The sequence below is a fragment of the Dermacentor silvarum genome, chromosome 6, assembly GCF_013339745.2.
Source record: "Dermacentor silvarum isolate Dsil-2018 chromosome 6, BIME_Dsil_1.4, whole genome shotgun sequence".
Classification (NCBI taxonomy): Eukaryota; Metazoa; Arthropoda; class Arachnida; order Ixodida; family Ixodidae; genus Dermacentor; species Dermacentor silvarum.
The window spans coordinates 136,442,803-136,456,339 of NC_051159.1; the positions used below are offsets into that span (position 1 = coordinate 136,442,803).

General features: G+C 43.4%; 1 protein-coding gene across 1 annotated transcript in view; it reads right to left on the reverse strand.

The window, feature by feature from the left end:
* LOC119456077 (glycine receptor subunit alpha-2) overlaps positions 1 to 13,537 on the reverse strand; it is a 106,749-nt gene that overhangs the window by 18,872 nt on the left and 74,340 nt on the right. The window contains exons 5-9 of the mRNA XM_037717676.2: positions 10,709 to 10,791; positions 10,218 to 10,352; positions 9,706 to 10,088; positions 6,452 to 6,484; positions 2,769 to 3,718 (exon numbers count right to left, since the gene is read on the reverse strand). Coding sequence (XP_037573604.1) covers positions 3,542 to 3,718; positions 6,452 to 6,484; positions 9,706 to 10,088; positions 10,218 to 10,352; positions 10,709 to 10,791 — 811 coding nt within the window. The 3' untranslated portion in view covers positions 2,769 to 3,541. The remainder of the gene's footprint in view (positions 1 to 2,768; positions 3,719 to 6,451; positions 6,485 to 9,705; positions 10,089 to 10,217; positions 10,353 to 10,708; positions 10,792 to 13,537) is intronic.

Consider the following 13,537-nt stretch of genomic DNA (forward strand, 5'->3'; position numbering starts at 1 on the left):
TGCAAAGGCGGAGAAACGCGTTATACGGCAACCGGCCTCCTCTCTCGCGCTTCTTTCTGGACACGCTGCGCCATCTAGTGGCACTGCCGAGAAGTCCATGCGTGGCCTCGGAGACAAGAAGCGTGGCGAGCCGGTGCTTGCGAACGCTGAGAATTGTTCCCTCGGCTTGCCGCACACTCAGTGGCACCCACTGTGTGACCCAACTTGTCGAGATGCTGATTAAATAACGGCACATACCAATGCATTCGTGCCGCAGCTCGCTACAGCATTGTCGTGAAAGGCATTCGTTGAAAAGCGGCGCATACCTAGTGCATTTTGAAGCAGCCTGCTAATGCGCTGACGGCTGTCCTTGAGACACTCTTGTGACGTGGGTTTCATTCCGCTCCGCATCGAATAAATTTAAGGAATTTTTTTGTCATTGTACAGCGGCACATTCTCAGTGGTGTATAACTAGTTGCCGAAGTTGTTGCCGTCAAAGACGTTCATTGAAGAATGGCATACACCTACTTGGGCATACCTATCAGTGACCCAAGTTAGTACTATGGTTGGTCAGACAAAATCATACAACGGTTACATAAAATTATACATACATACATACATACATACATACATACATACATACATACATGCATACATACATGCATACATGCATACATACAAGCATACATACATTCATACATACATTCATACATACATACATACATACATACATACATACATACATACATACATACATACATACATACATACATACATACATACATACATACATACATACATACATACATACATACATACATACATACATACATACATACATACATAGCTCCCGGAAAGTGCGTGAAGTACCCTAAGAATGCTAATCCGGTAAAAATAAGTAAGGAAATAATAAGGAAAGGGGAAGAAGTGCGGGGTTCTGCTTGGCCTCTTTTCCCGAAAGGTATCAAAGTACAACAATAATGGGTGGAACCTGGATGTAGTATCCAAGTATCTATTCAAATTGATTCATTTAGCTGCCCACTGCTAGGCTACTTCTATGCATAAGCTGATAGGAAATAATCGTCCAAGTTAAGCAACCAAAATCGCTTACTCTAGAATGTGTCGCCAGAAAGCCATGAATAATACAAACATAGGCAATCATGTCAGCGTGAAGCTTGATGGTACATAGGTATACTTAGGGGTAAATTGGATTGAATTAATTTACCTGTAAGGGATATTTGCCAAGCATTGAAAAACAACAATAACTCAAACAGCACGAGAAGAACACACACTAGAGGCGGTGTTGATGTCAAATATTTATTGATTCAAACTGTCGGGTCCTTGTAACTACACTTTCGAGTGTACTGCTGCTACAAACTACCGCTAATCTGCTTCGACGGAAGTTACAAAAACTGGATCTACGATTCCGCTGTGCGTCTGCACATCTCGGGACTAGTGTAAGCTCTGGTAAAATTAAATCTATCTGCAATTCTCAACAGGCGACCGCATTAAAATACCCTTTGTAAACGACAACTTCAACGAATATAATAGAATTGATGCGCGACTGCTTGCTGTGTCGTCAATGTTTTTGCTCGCGCGCTAACCCCCCGAACGAGCATGTAATGTATTGATTTCAGGTTCCCCACCACAGTGAAAACAGGTGGGCTTCCGATCTGACGTTCGATAAACATAACTTTTGCGAAGCCATGCTTCAGCTGTGATTGGTCTGCCATGGGCCCTGAAGATGGCAGTCGCTTCCTCAATGGCGTGCACATTGGGGGAGTCCGGGTACGGCGAACCTCGCACAGCTTCCGCATATGTCCTGCAAAGTGGCAGCTGCCGAACCTAGTGCAGTGGCGCTTTGAAATGTTCTGCGACCCGGGCAGCTTGCCGCATCTTCTAACGAATGACCTCAGCCAGCAAAATCCGCAGTACATTGCCGGAGTTAGAGGGAGCATTTGCACCTTTTCCCGAACAAAGAACCTGATGAGTTCTAGCATTGCATCAACGTTGTTCAAAGCCACGTCGGGGCTATACTGCGGCGCGCTGCTGGACCGCGTCTTTCTTTGACATAGCTTATGTAAGATACTCTGCGAGGGTCTTCGGCGAGTTTTGTATCAGGGTCCTTTTTTTTTACTCCGAGCATGAAGCGCCTTAGTTTTTTGTTTCCGACATAGATGGATCCGCGTGTCGCAAGGGTTGGGTCGTGTCTTCCGCAAACATGTCTACGCTTTCGTTACAGCCGGTGTATCCTCGCCTGACTTGCAGACTCCACCCTTCTACAGTAGAGTCTCCTACAGCACATACCAACCTACCATCCAGCGTTGCGTAGATGGTTATCAGCAGCCTGCGCAATTCCTCCCACAATAGTAACTCAGCCTCATTGTACGCAAAGTATGTCCGCGGCAAGTTCTCAAGGGTGAAGTATACGTAAAATTGTAGGTAGCAACACCCTTGAAGTGATTAGGCAAGTCTTACGCATCCAGAAAAGCGCCACCATGGAAGAGTTTCGGAATTCAGGGCTGCTTAAAATGACGAACTTGGTCGGCATGGTTGCGCAAGGAAGGGCGGACGTGCTCATCTTTCTGACGTGGCTTGATACAGGCGCGTACTTAGGTCGGAGTCCTGGAAGTCAACGGCTCGTCCACACCTGAATGGGAGTCCACACACTCATACTTCGTGCTAGGCTTGAAGGCGGTGTTAGGTCTAGGATTGGTAGCATGTACACAGTGCATCTACCAGAAGATGTTACGTAGGAAGAGGATGCGGGTTATTAAAACATACGCCACCTTTAATAATGCCGGACCAAGAGACAGGTTGCAGCCCACGCATTTCATCGTCTTGCTGAGACGGGAGGCGACACCCGTTTCCCTTGCGATGTGTATGCCGAAATCATTTTGTCAATATGCGTAAGGTTACCTTTCTTTGCACACTAATGCGCTCATCTCAGGAACTCTGGAGCGCAAATTAATGTAGGGAAGCGATGACTAAACGAAACAGTAATTCGCACCTCTCCATTTCTCTCCGGCTTTAGTCCTTGACGGAATATTTCAAGCGTTGTTTATACTACCACAACAAAGCATTAACAGCATCATAATAAACTATAATCATTCCATCTTTCGTCCTGCAAAGTCTGCTTCTAGCAACATGTTTGTCCGCCTTGTAAACACTACTTCAATGTTGAAGTTTGTAATTCTCTACCAGAATGTGATGAGGTCCTCTTAAAGCACAAAAATAGCGTTGCTTAACTTATCAATAAGCTCTTCTACATGTTGGATTACTAACCATAGGTGCCCTCAAGAGGATGGCGAAGAGGAAAATTCACTTTAGGACATATACAGAGTGAACGGTTCGAGTGATTTTCAGTCAAAATGCACATGGAAACACAGTACAAGTGCCGAAACAAAACAGTCGGGAGGTGCACAACGTGGTGCAGTGAGCGTCTGGGCAAAAAAAAAGGTGTTCTTACAAAGAACCAACGGGATTGTGAAAGCCACGAGCACTCTCCCCGACACCGTAATACCCGCCTCTCCGTGCCTGACATTAGCTCGGAGTACCGTGCTCAGAAAAGATAATATGGCCAGTATACGACGCTGAACGCTAGGAAAGCCATGGGAAATGCTATCCTGCACGTCTGGTCGATTCTTTTGGCCTGAACCTTGTGTCTGTTTCTGACACCTTCAGGATCCGTGGGTGAAGGGCTCATGTCTGTAGCGCCAGAGATGGGGTTGCAGGGCACCTGTAAGGTTGTGAGGAAAGACAACATAAGAATTTCCAAAAACTTTGAGAATCAAAGTGTGCAAGAGTCACCGCTATAGTCGCCAACAGCGGCTCACCTCAGCCTTGCATTGAGCATGTTGTACACTTTTCTACGCCATCATGCATGTGCAATGCCTAGAGAGCCTAACGTGGAGATATTTGAGGCAAGTACTAGAAAGAAACACGTCAGCAACCGATGCCAATACCACTTTATTACTTATGTAGGCTACCTTATATTCAGACTGCATGGTAATCAATGATCATATAAAACTATTTTCCAACCAAACATCAGTTTTCTTACACCATCAGAAATGAAAACATTCTAACAGAAGCTCCTGTTCATCCTTCGTCACCTCGTGTTTTCTGCAGAGAGCAACATTCACAAATAAGCAAAAACACATTCGAAGAAAGGTGCGACTATATTTACCATTCAAGTTACAAAGTCCCGAACGCTCGCGGTAGTGCCATAACGTCGACAGCAATGACATCACAAGTGAGAGAGCATTTTCCGAATCATAAATCAGCTACTACGCAATTATGCGCAATTATGACTGCGTGTGCAGTCAGTGTACGTGATGAGAGAGCAAATTCAAAGGACACAGGCAACAAGTAAAAGACACTTTCCACGTCTATCCTTTACAGCGATACCACTACATTTCCTTACACATCTATGTAGGGGAACTGCACAGCCGATATTTATAGTATTACAGCGACTTATAACGCTTTAGATATAGCACCCATTGAGTTTTCTCTGGACTCCACAACAGCTGCTGATATCTGAAATCCATAAATCGACTGCCTTTTTAATTTTCAGCTTTCCTGCTGACTCAATTCCCGTTCTGTCCCCCCTTCTCTATTCAAAAAATATTATGGCACTACAAAACTGTCTTGGAAGTAATGCCAAAGTTCTTCGCAGGGCGATGTCTGGATCAGCAGCCAAAGTACCTGCAACTGTACCGTGCAACACTGAGTCTACAAATCCGATGCACTTCTTTTACAGCGAAGCTGTTAGCCTCTAGTTGGTCGGGATTTCTTGTGCCTGCGTGCGCTGCTCTCGCTCACACAAAAGTGTGGGCCGATCCCGGAGACAGTGAAAAGGAGCGGGAAGCGCACAGTGTGCTGCTTCTCCAAGAGTCATCGCATGACGTCCGTCAGGTGACATCTTCTATTGACGAAGACTTCATCGCGGGATGACACATTTGGTGGGATGACGTCATCAGATTACGTCATCATGCAACGTCGTCGCGAGACGATGTCATTATTGTCGTATATTCGAATTACATTCTCAACCAGCAGGTCTGTAGCTTATGTGTAAGTCGTAGTTCACAAACTTTTTGACGCAATTGGTTCAAATTAAATTGGTTCAATAACGCAGTTGCGCTTGGCGGAGGGCCCGGAGAATGAAATATGTACGCTGCACTTCTGCACACGTCCGTGTGCGCATGACGTAGCTGTGCACAAAATCTGTCAATGACGCGTGGGCGCTCTGACCATTGCGTCTGTCGTTCAGCGTCTGCTCTGACCGTAATTACATTATGGTAAATTTTGTCCATATGAAATGCAGAGCCCTTCCACTACTGTTAAGGTGGTAGCCAGCGAAGCTGTGACTATGGTGGATCTGCTGTTGTGAATATTGCTATAGTGAATTCATATATTATCATTATTGATTAAATTTAGTGTCTTTGGCATGTTCGTCAAAGAGCAAGGGACACCGGCGTCTATGTTTTCGCCCGGCGCGATGGCCAAGTGGTGCGTTTGCTGCGCCAAGTCCGCCCCATTGCCATAGACTAGCGTATGAGCCACAGCGTTCATAGCCGTGACACACTGCACGGCAGCGTCAGGATCCTGTGAAATCTGTCCCACTCCTGCTCTCGGCGGCTCATATCCACATATCTAACACGGGTATGAGCCACCAGTGATTTCTTTGTTTCTTTCTTTTTTATCTCTTCATTTCTAGCTTTCTTTCCTTTCTCCCTTTCCCTCTTTCTTTTTTGTCCCTGGCTCATACCAGCATATCCTATGCGTGTGTGCGCCACGCGTGATTTTATTATCGTTAATCGTGGTGTAACTGACGAGCATGTGATGTTATCGTTGTCATGACTTATCAGTCATGTTGGCCATCCGTTTTGACAACTATGCTAAGGCACAACTGGCGGGAAACCACCACGCACATGGAGTCAAAATGCTGATGATGATAGTTTTTTTCTACACGCGGACACGATCCTGGGGGAATTAGCCCTTAACAGCTCCACTGTAAAACCGTACCTCCACCTAGCGGCCATGGCCACTCGGACAGACCTAAAACGGATGCTGGAAAATAGCTTTGTTTTCGAGTTTCCGCGTAGCGGAAAAATGTTTTCTCGTATATTTGAATTACAATCCGAAGCTATCATGTCTGCAGCTTGTGTGTAAGTCATACTTAACAAGTTATCTGACGAAATTTACTTTGAAAATTGAATTAGTTCAATAAGGCGCCTGCGCTTGGCGGAGGTATACAGGAATGGACACGTATGGGGCACTTCCTCATACGTGCATGCGCGCGTGATTTACATTGCTTGTGGCGGTTGTGCTCGTCTAACGTCGGCAACATCGTATAACATTGGCAACAGCTTCTCTGTACGTCCACTTGATGGAATGGAGACTAATTTTGTTTTCTTTCGCACTGCAGCCACTTTAAGTCAATAAAATAAAATTAAAATCGTAAAATCCTTACCAAGTTCCCGTTACATGCTTTTCCCGGGAGCAGCTGAAAAAAAGGATGGAACATGTTTACAACTTTGAACACCTGCAATATCTTATGGCGGGCAAGTAGAGTGGACGAAGCAATCTCCGCAAGGCATTTGTTTACTCAAAAGCTTCGTGGGGAAAATTAAGGGCATGCTACCACAGCGCGATGGCTCGCGCGCAGAAGAAACAATTCCTTCTGTGAAAGGTAGTTTCTTTAAACATATTTTTCTTTCAGTCGCCCTGTTTTTCCGCGACAACTAGACGCACAATTTTATTTCAGTCCCTTTAAATGTCCTGTATCCAACAGCAGCAAACAACAGGGCTACTGCCCTTTTGCGCGTCTTTCGCAGGTTTGGTTTTATGCCTACAAAATTTAAGTGAACTCAAGTCTTTGCAATTATAGCCACTGTCCAAGACACTGCGCCATACTGATTTTCAAACATTGCCGCTGCCTTGCACCGAACTGCTTCAGTGCCGAAACAACAGCACCGTTCAGTTCATTATTCTTAGCAAATGAGACACGTATGCAGCGAAGCCTAAATTATTAAGGTGCCTCATTTTCACGCGAAGAGTTTTCATTTGTCCTGAATGCATCTTTCCGTCATTATTATTTCGTTATTCAGTTTTTCATGCTGTTGCTTAGCAACAAACGCAAGCAATCAGAACGTCGCTGCTTCGTTTTCCTGCGCCGCTCATGGCTTTTCCATAACGCGTATTGCATATGAAATGGCTCTAACAAAATGAATTTGTCGCACATTTCGAGTGGGAGCAGGCGGCTCGCTACACATAAAGCGCGTTAAAATTTCCTCTGCGTGAAATTATCAACAGCGACACAAACTTCGGTTCGTCGGAGCCCTAGAAGTTGAGCAGCACTGTGAGCACTCTTTATGGCGTCCAGGAGCTATAAAGCCTAAACAGAGCGAAGCAGTTCGGTTGCCCTTCTCTACACGGGTAAGTTCGGGGGCTATGTGTGATTCGCAAAGAATGTCGCTCTCTCACAAGCTTACGGGCCAAGCAAACATTAAACTGCCTTTTACAATTGGAAGTGACTATAGCTGGAGCCAGCATGCTTGGAATCAAGTAATACTCTCGTAGTAAATAAAGCACCCGTGAAACAACTCAAGCTATGCCCATGCAGCAGGCTACAAGGTTATATCTTAGTGTCATTCACTTCTGACTACAGCTTAGACTGAACGGCAGCGAACTCCAAAAAAATTTACGGCGAAGAAATAGAAACACCATCACAAATCGTCATCCTTCTCCGAAATATTGCCTGCTGCGCTTATAGATAAAGTCCTCCGAGCGAAAGGATGTAGGCCCACTGGACTCTCTCTATTTCGTGTTCGGTGAAGGAGAAAGCTGTAAGCTAGATTGTAGAGACAAGTTCAGAGGCAATAGCTTTGGGCACTGGAGGATTTGAGAGGAAAGTATTGCGAACTGAAGATATCTCTAGCAATCATACTTGCATTCCAAACATTGACATTTATTGATTCAGTGCTGGTCAAATTCTACTAGTCACTAAGTGTACCTCTGCGGCATTATTACTGATGCACAAGTCTTCAAGGAGGATCCTTTTCCTGCAGTCGAGATTATGTGGTTTTCCTGCAGTGTAAAGTGTTATAAGAGTTATAACAATAAGATATACCATATCTCCTTTGTTATACGTATACGTGACATGTCGTATAGCTGTTAAGCACTAGCTACTCAGCGCCAGATCCGGCAGGCTACAGGTCGTACCAGCAGGTACGTTCAATTAGTTCTGCGGTAATGCAGCGTTGGATACAGTAGTTTCTCAAGGCCAACTCGCCAGACTTCGCCATGCATCGGTCGGACCAGTCTCATTCAGTGTCAGAACAACTTGGTGGACATGTTACCCTTAACGTAGCTTAACAGTTTCGCATTACGTTATCATCCTTGCTCTGGCAGCTTTAGCAAGTAGAGCACAAGGACTGGTCTGGTGACACCTTTTCGAATACGTGTTCCTTAAACTATATGCGATGTACTTTAGTTTGATCAGTGGAACTGTACTGCGTGCGTACAGCCGATATTCAGCGTTCCTTTAATAACCTTCACCACAAGGAATTGGTGACGGTGGCGGCGCCAGTGCACTCGGGTTCGCTTTTGAAAGCACATGGGGACGCGTAATAATTTTGCAGCGAAGCTTTATAAATAACAAATATGCGAATTGCACGAGCACACAGGTGTTCACTTAATACATCAATAAATTTAAAAGCAATTGTATTGATTACCCAATGACAATGCTTGCTGTGCAAACTATTTGATTTCGTGTCAAGCTTCTTGCTGGGTAGAAAGCTCCTGTCGGGAAATTAGGACTGCTTTCCAAGCTTTTCCAGCATTCTCAGAGTGAGCAGCGCCTTAGTATTACCTTGAATATTTCTCAAACTATTTAAAAGTATATTATTGCACCACATTCTCTTCTCGGCGCTTATATGGTGAGTGAGTAACAAAATACCACCACCAAAACTACCCCTACTACTTTATTTCTTTCAAGAACGCTTTATATCCACGCAGAGAGGAAAGCAGCACCAATACAGGCGCTTTACTTTCAATTGGAAGTAGACCATCATAAAGTCGAACGCTTAAATTAAAGTTCGGTGTCCGCTATATATAAAGTGGACGCAGGTAATTTTGTGTAAGTGTGTGGCCGGGGAGGAGGTTCTGTTTTTACTGCTTTGAGAATTCCCAAAGGTGCTGTTTCTTTTGAAGCGTGATCTCTAAAAGCCAGTCAAATTAAGCTAAAACACATGCTTTGCGCTAAAGTACGCTTTAGTTCTTACGAAAGTGTTATCGCTTTCCCGCAGACAGGTAGGGTGCCACGTCTTGTTATTGCACATGTTGATGGACCATTCTTTATTGACCTTTATGAAAGTAGATGGAAGCGAAAAGCTTTATTTGGTGGCGCGGTTTAGCCAAATATTGAAGCCTCGCTTTCAATGTCCCGTTTTCCACCAGATACTGTGATTGCGTATAAATTCGTTATGACTACCGAAGTTTTGAGTCAGTGACCACTAATGGGCAGCAAGACTGCACTGGCACGGTTCTATCTACGTCATGCGAGTCAAGCTTTGCAAACCGAAACCACATCCAATAGAAAGGCCTAATTTTTGCATTCTCTTGAGCACTCGTGTGTTCTAATGTTTGCGATTTTAAGTCTCTGATTTGCTTGATAAGATGTAGCTATCTACTATTTGGTCAATCCATATGTTAAGTGATACCCACCACAGCAACTTTGCTCTCGGGCACGGCTGCGACCACCGGAGGTGATGACTTGGAATTAGCGGGCCGCTTCCTCCACAGGTAGTTAACAAAGGTGAACTCAAGCAGTGCGGCAAACACGAACATGGTGCAGGCGCCCATCCAGACGTCGATAGCCTTGACGTACGAGACGGGCGGCAGGTTTCCTTGTATGCCGGCACCCTTGGATGAGATGGTAAGAAGTGTGGTGACTCCCAATGTGATTCGGGCTGGAATCGCTTCCACGTCGAGCCAGAATGAGACCCAAGAGATGACCACGATCAAGATGGTGGGCAGATACGATTGGACGAGGTGATAGCCAATGGAACGCTGTAGGTTGAATTCGGCTTTCAGGCAGCTGTACTCTCCTGCATGTTCGCAGAACAAGCTGTCAGCGAACTCTTCATTCCAGTGGTGTTAGTGCATGTTCTCACGTTAAACAGCGAAAACAGATCTCCAATGTTCTCTATGTGCAACTAACAAAATTGCGCACGTACCAATGTGGAATGTCTCATTGCACAGGGACGTGTTCACGTTTTGAATTTCAAATTGTGGGAGCTTCATGTTTTCGTAGAGGATGACAGGAGATGCCTTAGACCAATGCAGCTGTAGCTCGTCCGTCGTCTTCGAGACTGCAAATCACATATGAAGCGAGTTTCAGCCAAATAACGCGTGCGGTATCTTCTGCAGGAGAAATCTGAATATTCTTCTAAAAATTATTTCAGAAACTTCTGTTACCATATTTTCAGTATGGTAACTTAGTGCAATGTGGCAGACAGACAGACAAACACACTCGTTCTTGTCCGTTTTTTTTATTTGTATTTGTTCGCCACTTTAATTGCGCTTAGTTACCATGATCAGAGTGTAAGACAAACAAACCCAACCGTCAGTTATTCTGCCCCCACAACGTCGCAAAGCAGGATTTCCTTAAAACAATATGTATGGTAATCTGAGTGAAAAGAACATTCGACCTTAAAATATAACTTACACGATGCGAGTTCAATGGTGCAAACTTGAGCGTCCAGGGGGTACCGGTAAAGGTCCATCATACAAGAAAAAGTCAGCTTCAACCTGCATGAAAACGAAGCGAATATGTATTATACAATGAATTACTCGATCAAGCATTCCGCCTTTATTAAGTGCGTTGAGCCACGCTACCGAATTAGCATTTGAGGCAACGCAAGGGCATTCTCAATGCAAATGAATGTGAGAGACTGGTCATAAATATTTAGTACGAACGTCTCCGTTTATTTTTTTTTTCTTCAGTGACATTCAGAGCCTATGGACTTAAAGATTTGTTATCAAAATACCATTGGGATATATTAACTTCTGACTGCATTATTCATATGATATAATTAGACAATATAATATTAGTAGCACATTTCACGGAGACAGAGCAGGTAATGCATATAGCATAGCATGGATCTGGTAGAAATTCCAACCTCTTGCGTAAAAGGAGGTCAACTGTTTCTGGCGCTCAGAAACAGGGCGACAGATGCCGCTGACATGGACGTAATTGAAATTCGGGGCGGCCGTTCATCACATTGTGCCATCGCTTGCGCAGATGCGTCAAGCTCAGGCACAGGCAAAGTGTCTAGATCCAGTAGTCTGCTTTGTTAGGCCAGAAGAGAAACGCCCAGTTCTTCAGAAACCTGTGGGCACAATAGGCCCTTTGAGCCGTGTGTCGTAAGGTACCATGCATTGACAAATGCGCTTCAGTTGCCACACTACCAAGGAAAACTGGTTTCTCTTACTAATATTACAAAATATAATAATAATAATAATAATAATAATATTATTATTATTATTATTATTATTATTATTATTATTATTATTATTATTATTATTATTATTATTATTATTATTATTATTATTATTATTATTATTATTATTATTATTATTATTATTATTATTATTATTATTATTATTATTATTATTATTATTATTATTATTATTATTATTATTACAAACTACCTTCACTGTTTGATACCATTCATGATACTGTCCAGATCAAGATCACCCCCTCCCTGCCTTTTTTTTCTCTCTCTATGTCGATTAGTGTCCACAAAGATTCTACCATTCTGGACCGGTTATAACGCGGAATGTTGTTGTGATGAGTGCGCTACAAAATGTCAGAGTTAAAAGTGAAGAAACATTGTCGCCCTGTAGTTGCAAATAGTGTGCTGCTCATTTAAACAAACCTGCACAGCACTGTTGATTCTTTAGTCGATAACTTAAGATGTACTCACCTTAAACGGCCACCGCAACTTTAATATTTTATCAGTATCAGCTTGACAGTTTTTACACAGACGTGGTTCTAACGGATGAGCTAAGGGCAAGTGTGACGCCTTTGCAAAGCATACCTTGTAATTTATCCCAAAAGCGACACCGTCTAGCAGTTTACACTGTCATTCAACTAATTAGTACCATCATACAGTTAGCCTTTGGTTTAATTAAAATACCTTGCATAATAAAATGCAGCCTTCAGATTTTGGTTGGGGATGACGAAGTGGAAAGTGCTGTTGATCTGCTCTGCCTGTTTGATCATGATCGTTTGGAGTATCTCTAGGCAATATAGACATTTGTTCAGGCAGTCTGCACATATGGCTAAATAGCACGTGTCGGGATAATTATGCTAACACGCACAGCATGAGGACAAACTGAAACAGTGATTATGTAATCATAGCCGTACTAGTAATGGCAGATTTACAGCCACCATGTCCTATGTACATAGCACCTCTTAAATTATTATGAACAAATGTTGCAGCTCTTCGCAAAACTTTGTAGTGAAGCAACTTTTTGCAAGCGATGTGTGGCACTAAACAATAACACGAAGTTAAAGCACCGAGAACTAGAACTACCTGGAGGCGCTGTTAAGAGCTTGGCTAGTTTCCAGTTTTTTTATTAGCCTGAGAAAAATTATAAACCAGTTGACTTACGCACAATTTAAGCACGTCCTGGCATTGTACTTTATAATGCTTATTTTTATTTCTTGTTGTTCTTAAGCTTCATCATTGGCAAGCACTTTTCTATGTCCCCGTTATTGCTCGGATCCAATACTTGACGAGAAAGGTGAGAAATTAATAGAAATGAAGGAGAAAAAATATGGGATTTTACTTTCGATAACCATGATCTAATTAAGAGGCAGGCCATACTGGGGGGCGCCGGAGTAATTTTGAACATCTGGGGTTCTTTAACATGCACCTACATTTCAGTACAGCAGCTTTTTGAATGTTGCTTCATTGAAATGAGGCCGTCGCGATTGGAGTCGAACCCGTGACCTCAAGCTTAGCAGTGCAACGTCATAGCCACTAAGTTACCACGGCGAGTAGTCTAGGAAAAGAACCTATAGAAAATCCGGTTGAGCTATTTGCACATACATTTATTTACAGATAATGTCAGTTACGGCCTTGCGTCTCCAGAAGCGGGCTCAGCCGCCTACGATCACATTATTAAGGAAGATTAGGTAGATGTCAGATCACTGCTAGAATAGGCTCAGCATGTAAGAAGGCCTCGTTAAATGAAATTCTTCTCGATGTATTTTGGTTTTATACTCTAGAAAGCAGCTGCTCTCGAACAAGTTGCATTTGTGAGAAGACTACGAAATATCAAGATATTTTTATTTATTTTGGTGCACCACATTCTCAATGTTTGTGCCGAAACACGCATTTTATATCTGGCATTTGAGCTCGTTCCCTTCGTTATGTTCAAACAAGGCAACTGTATTTTGGAGTAAGAGGGTTCATTCAATGTCTTGTTTAGAGAAGCACCTATATTTATTTTTTATTGCACATCAATTATATGGACACTTCAACCG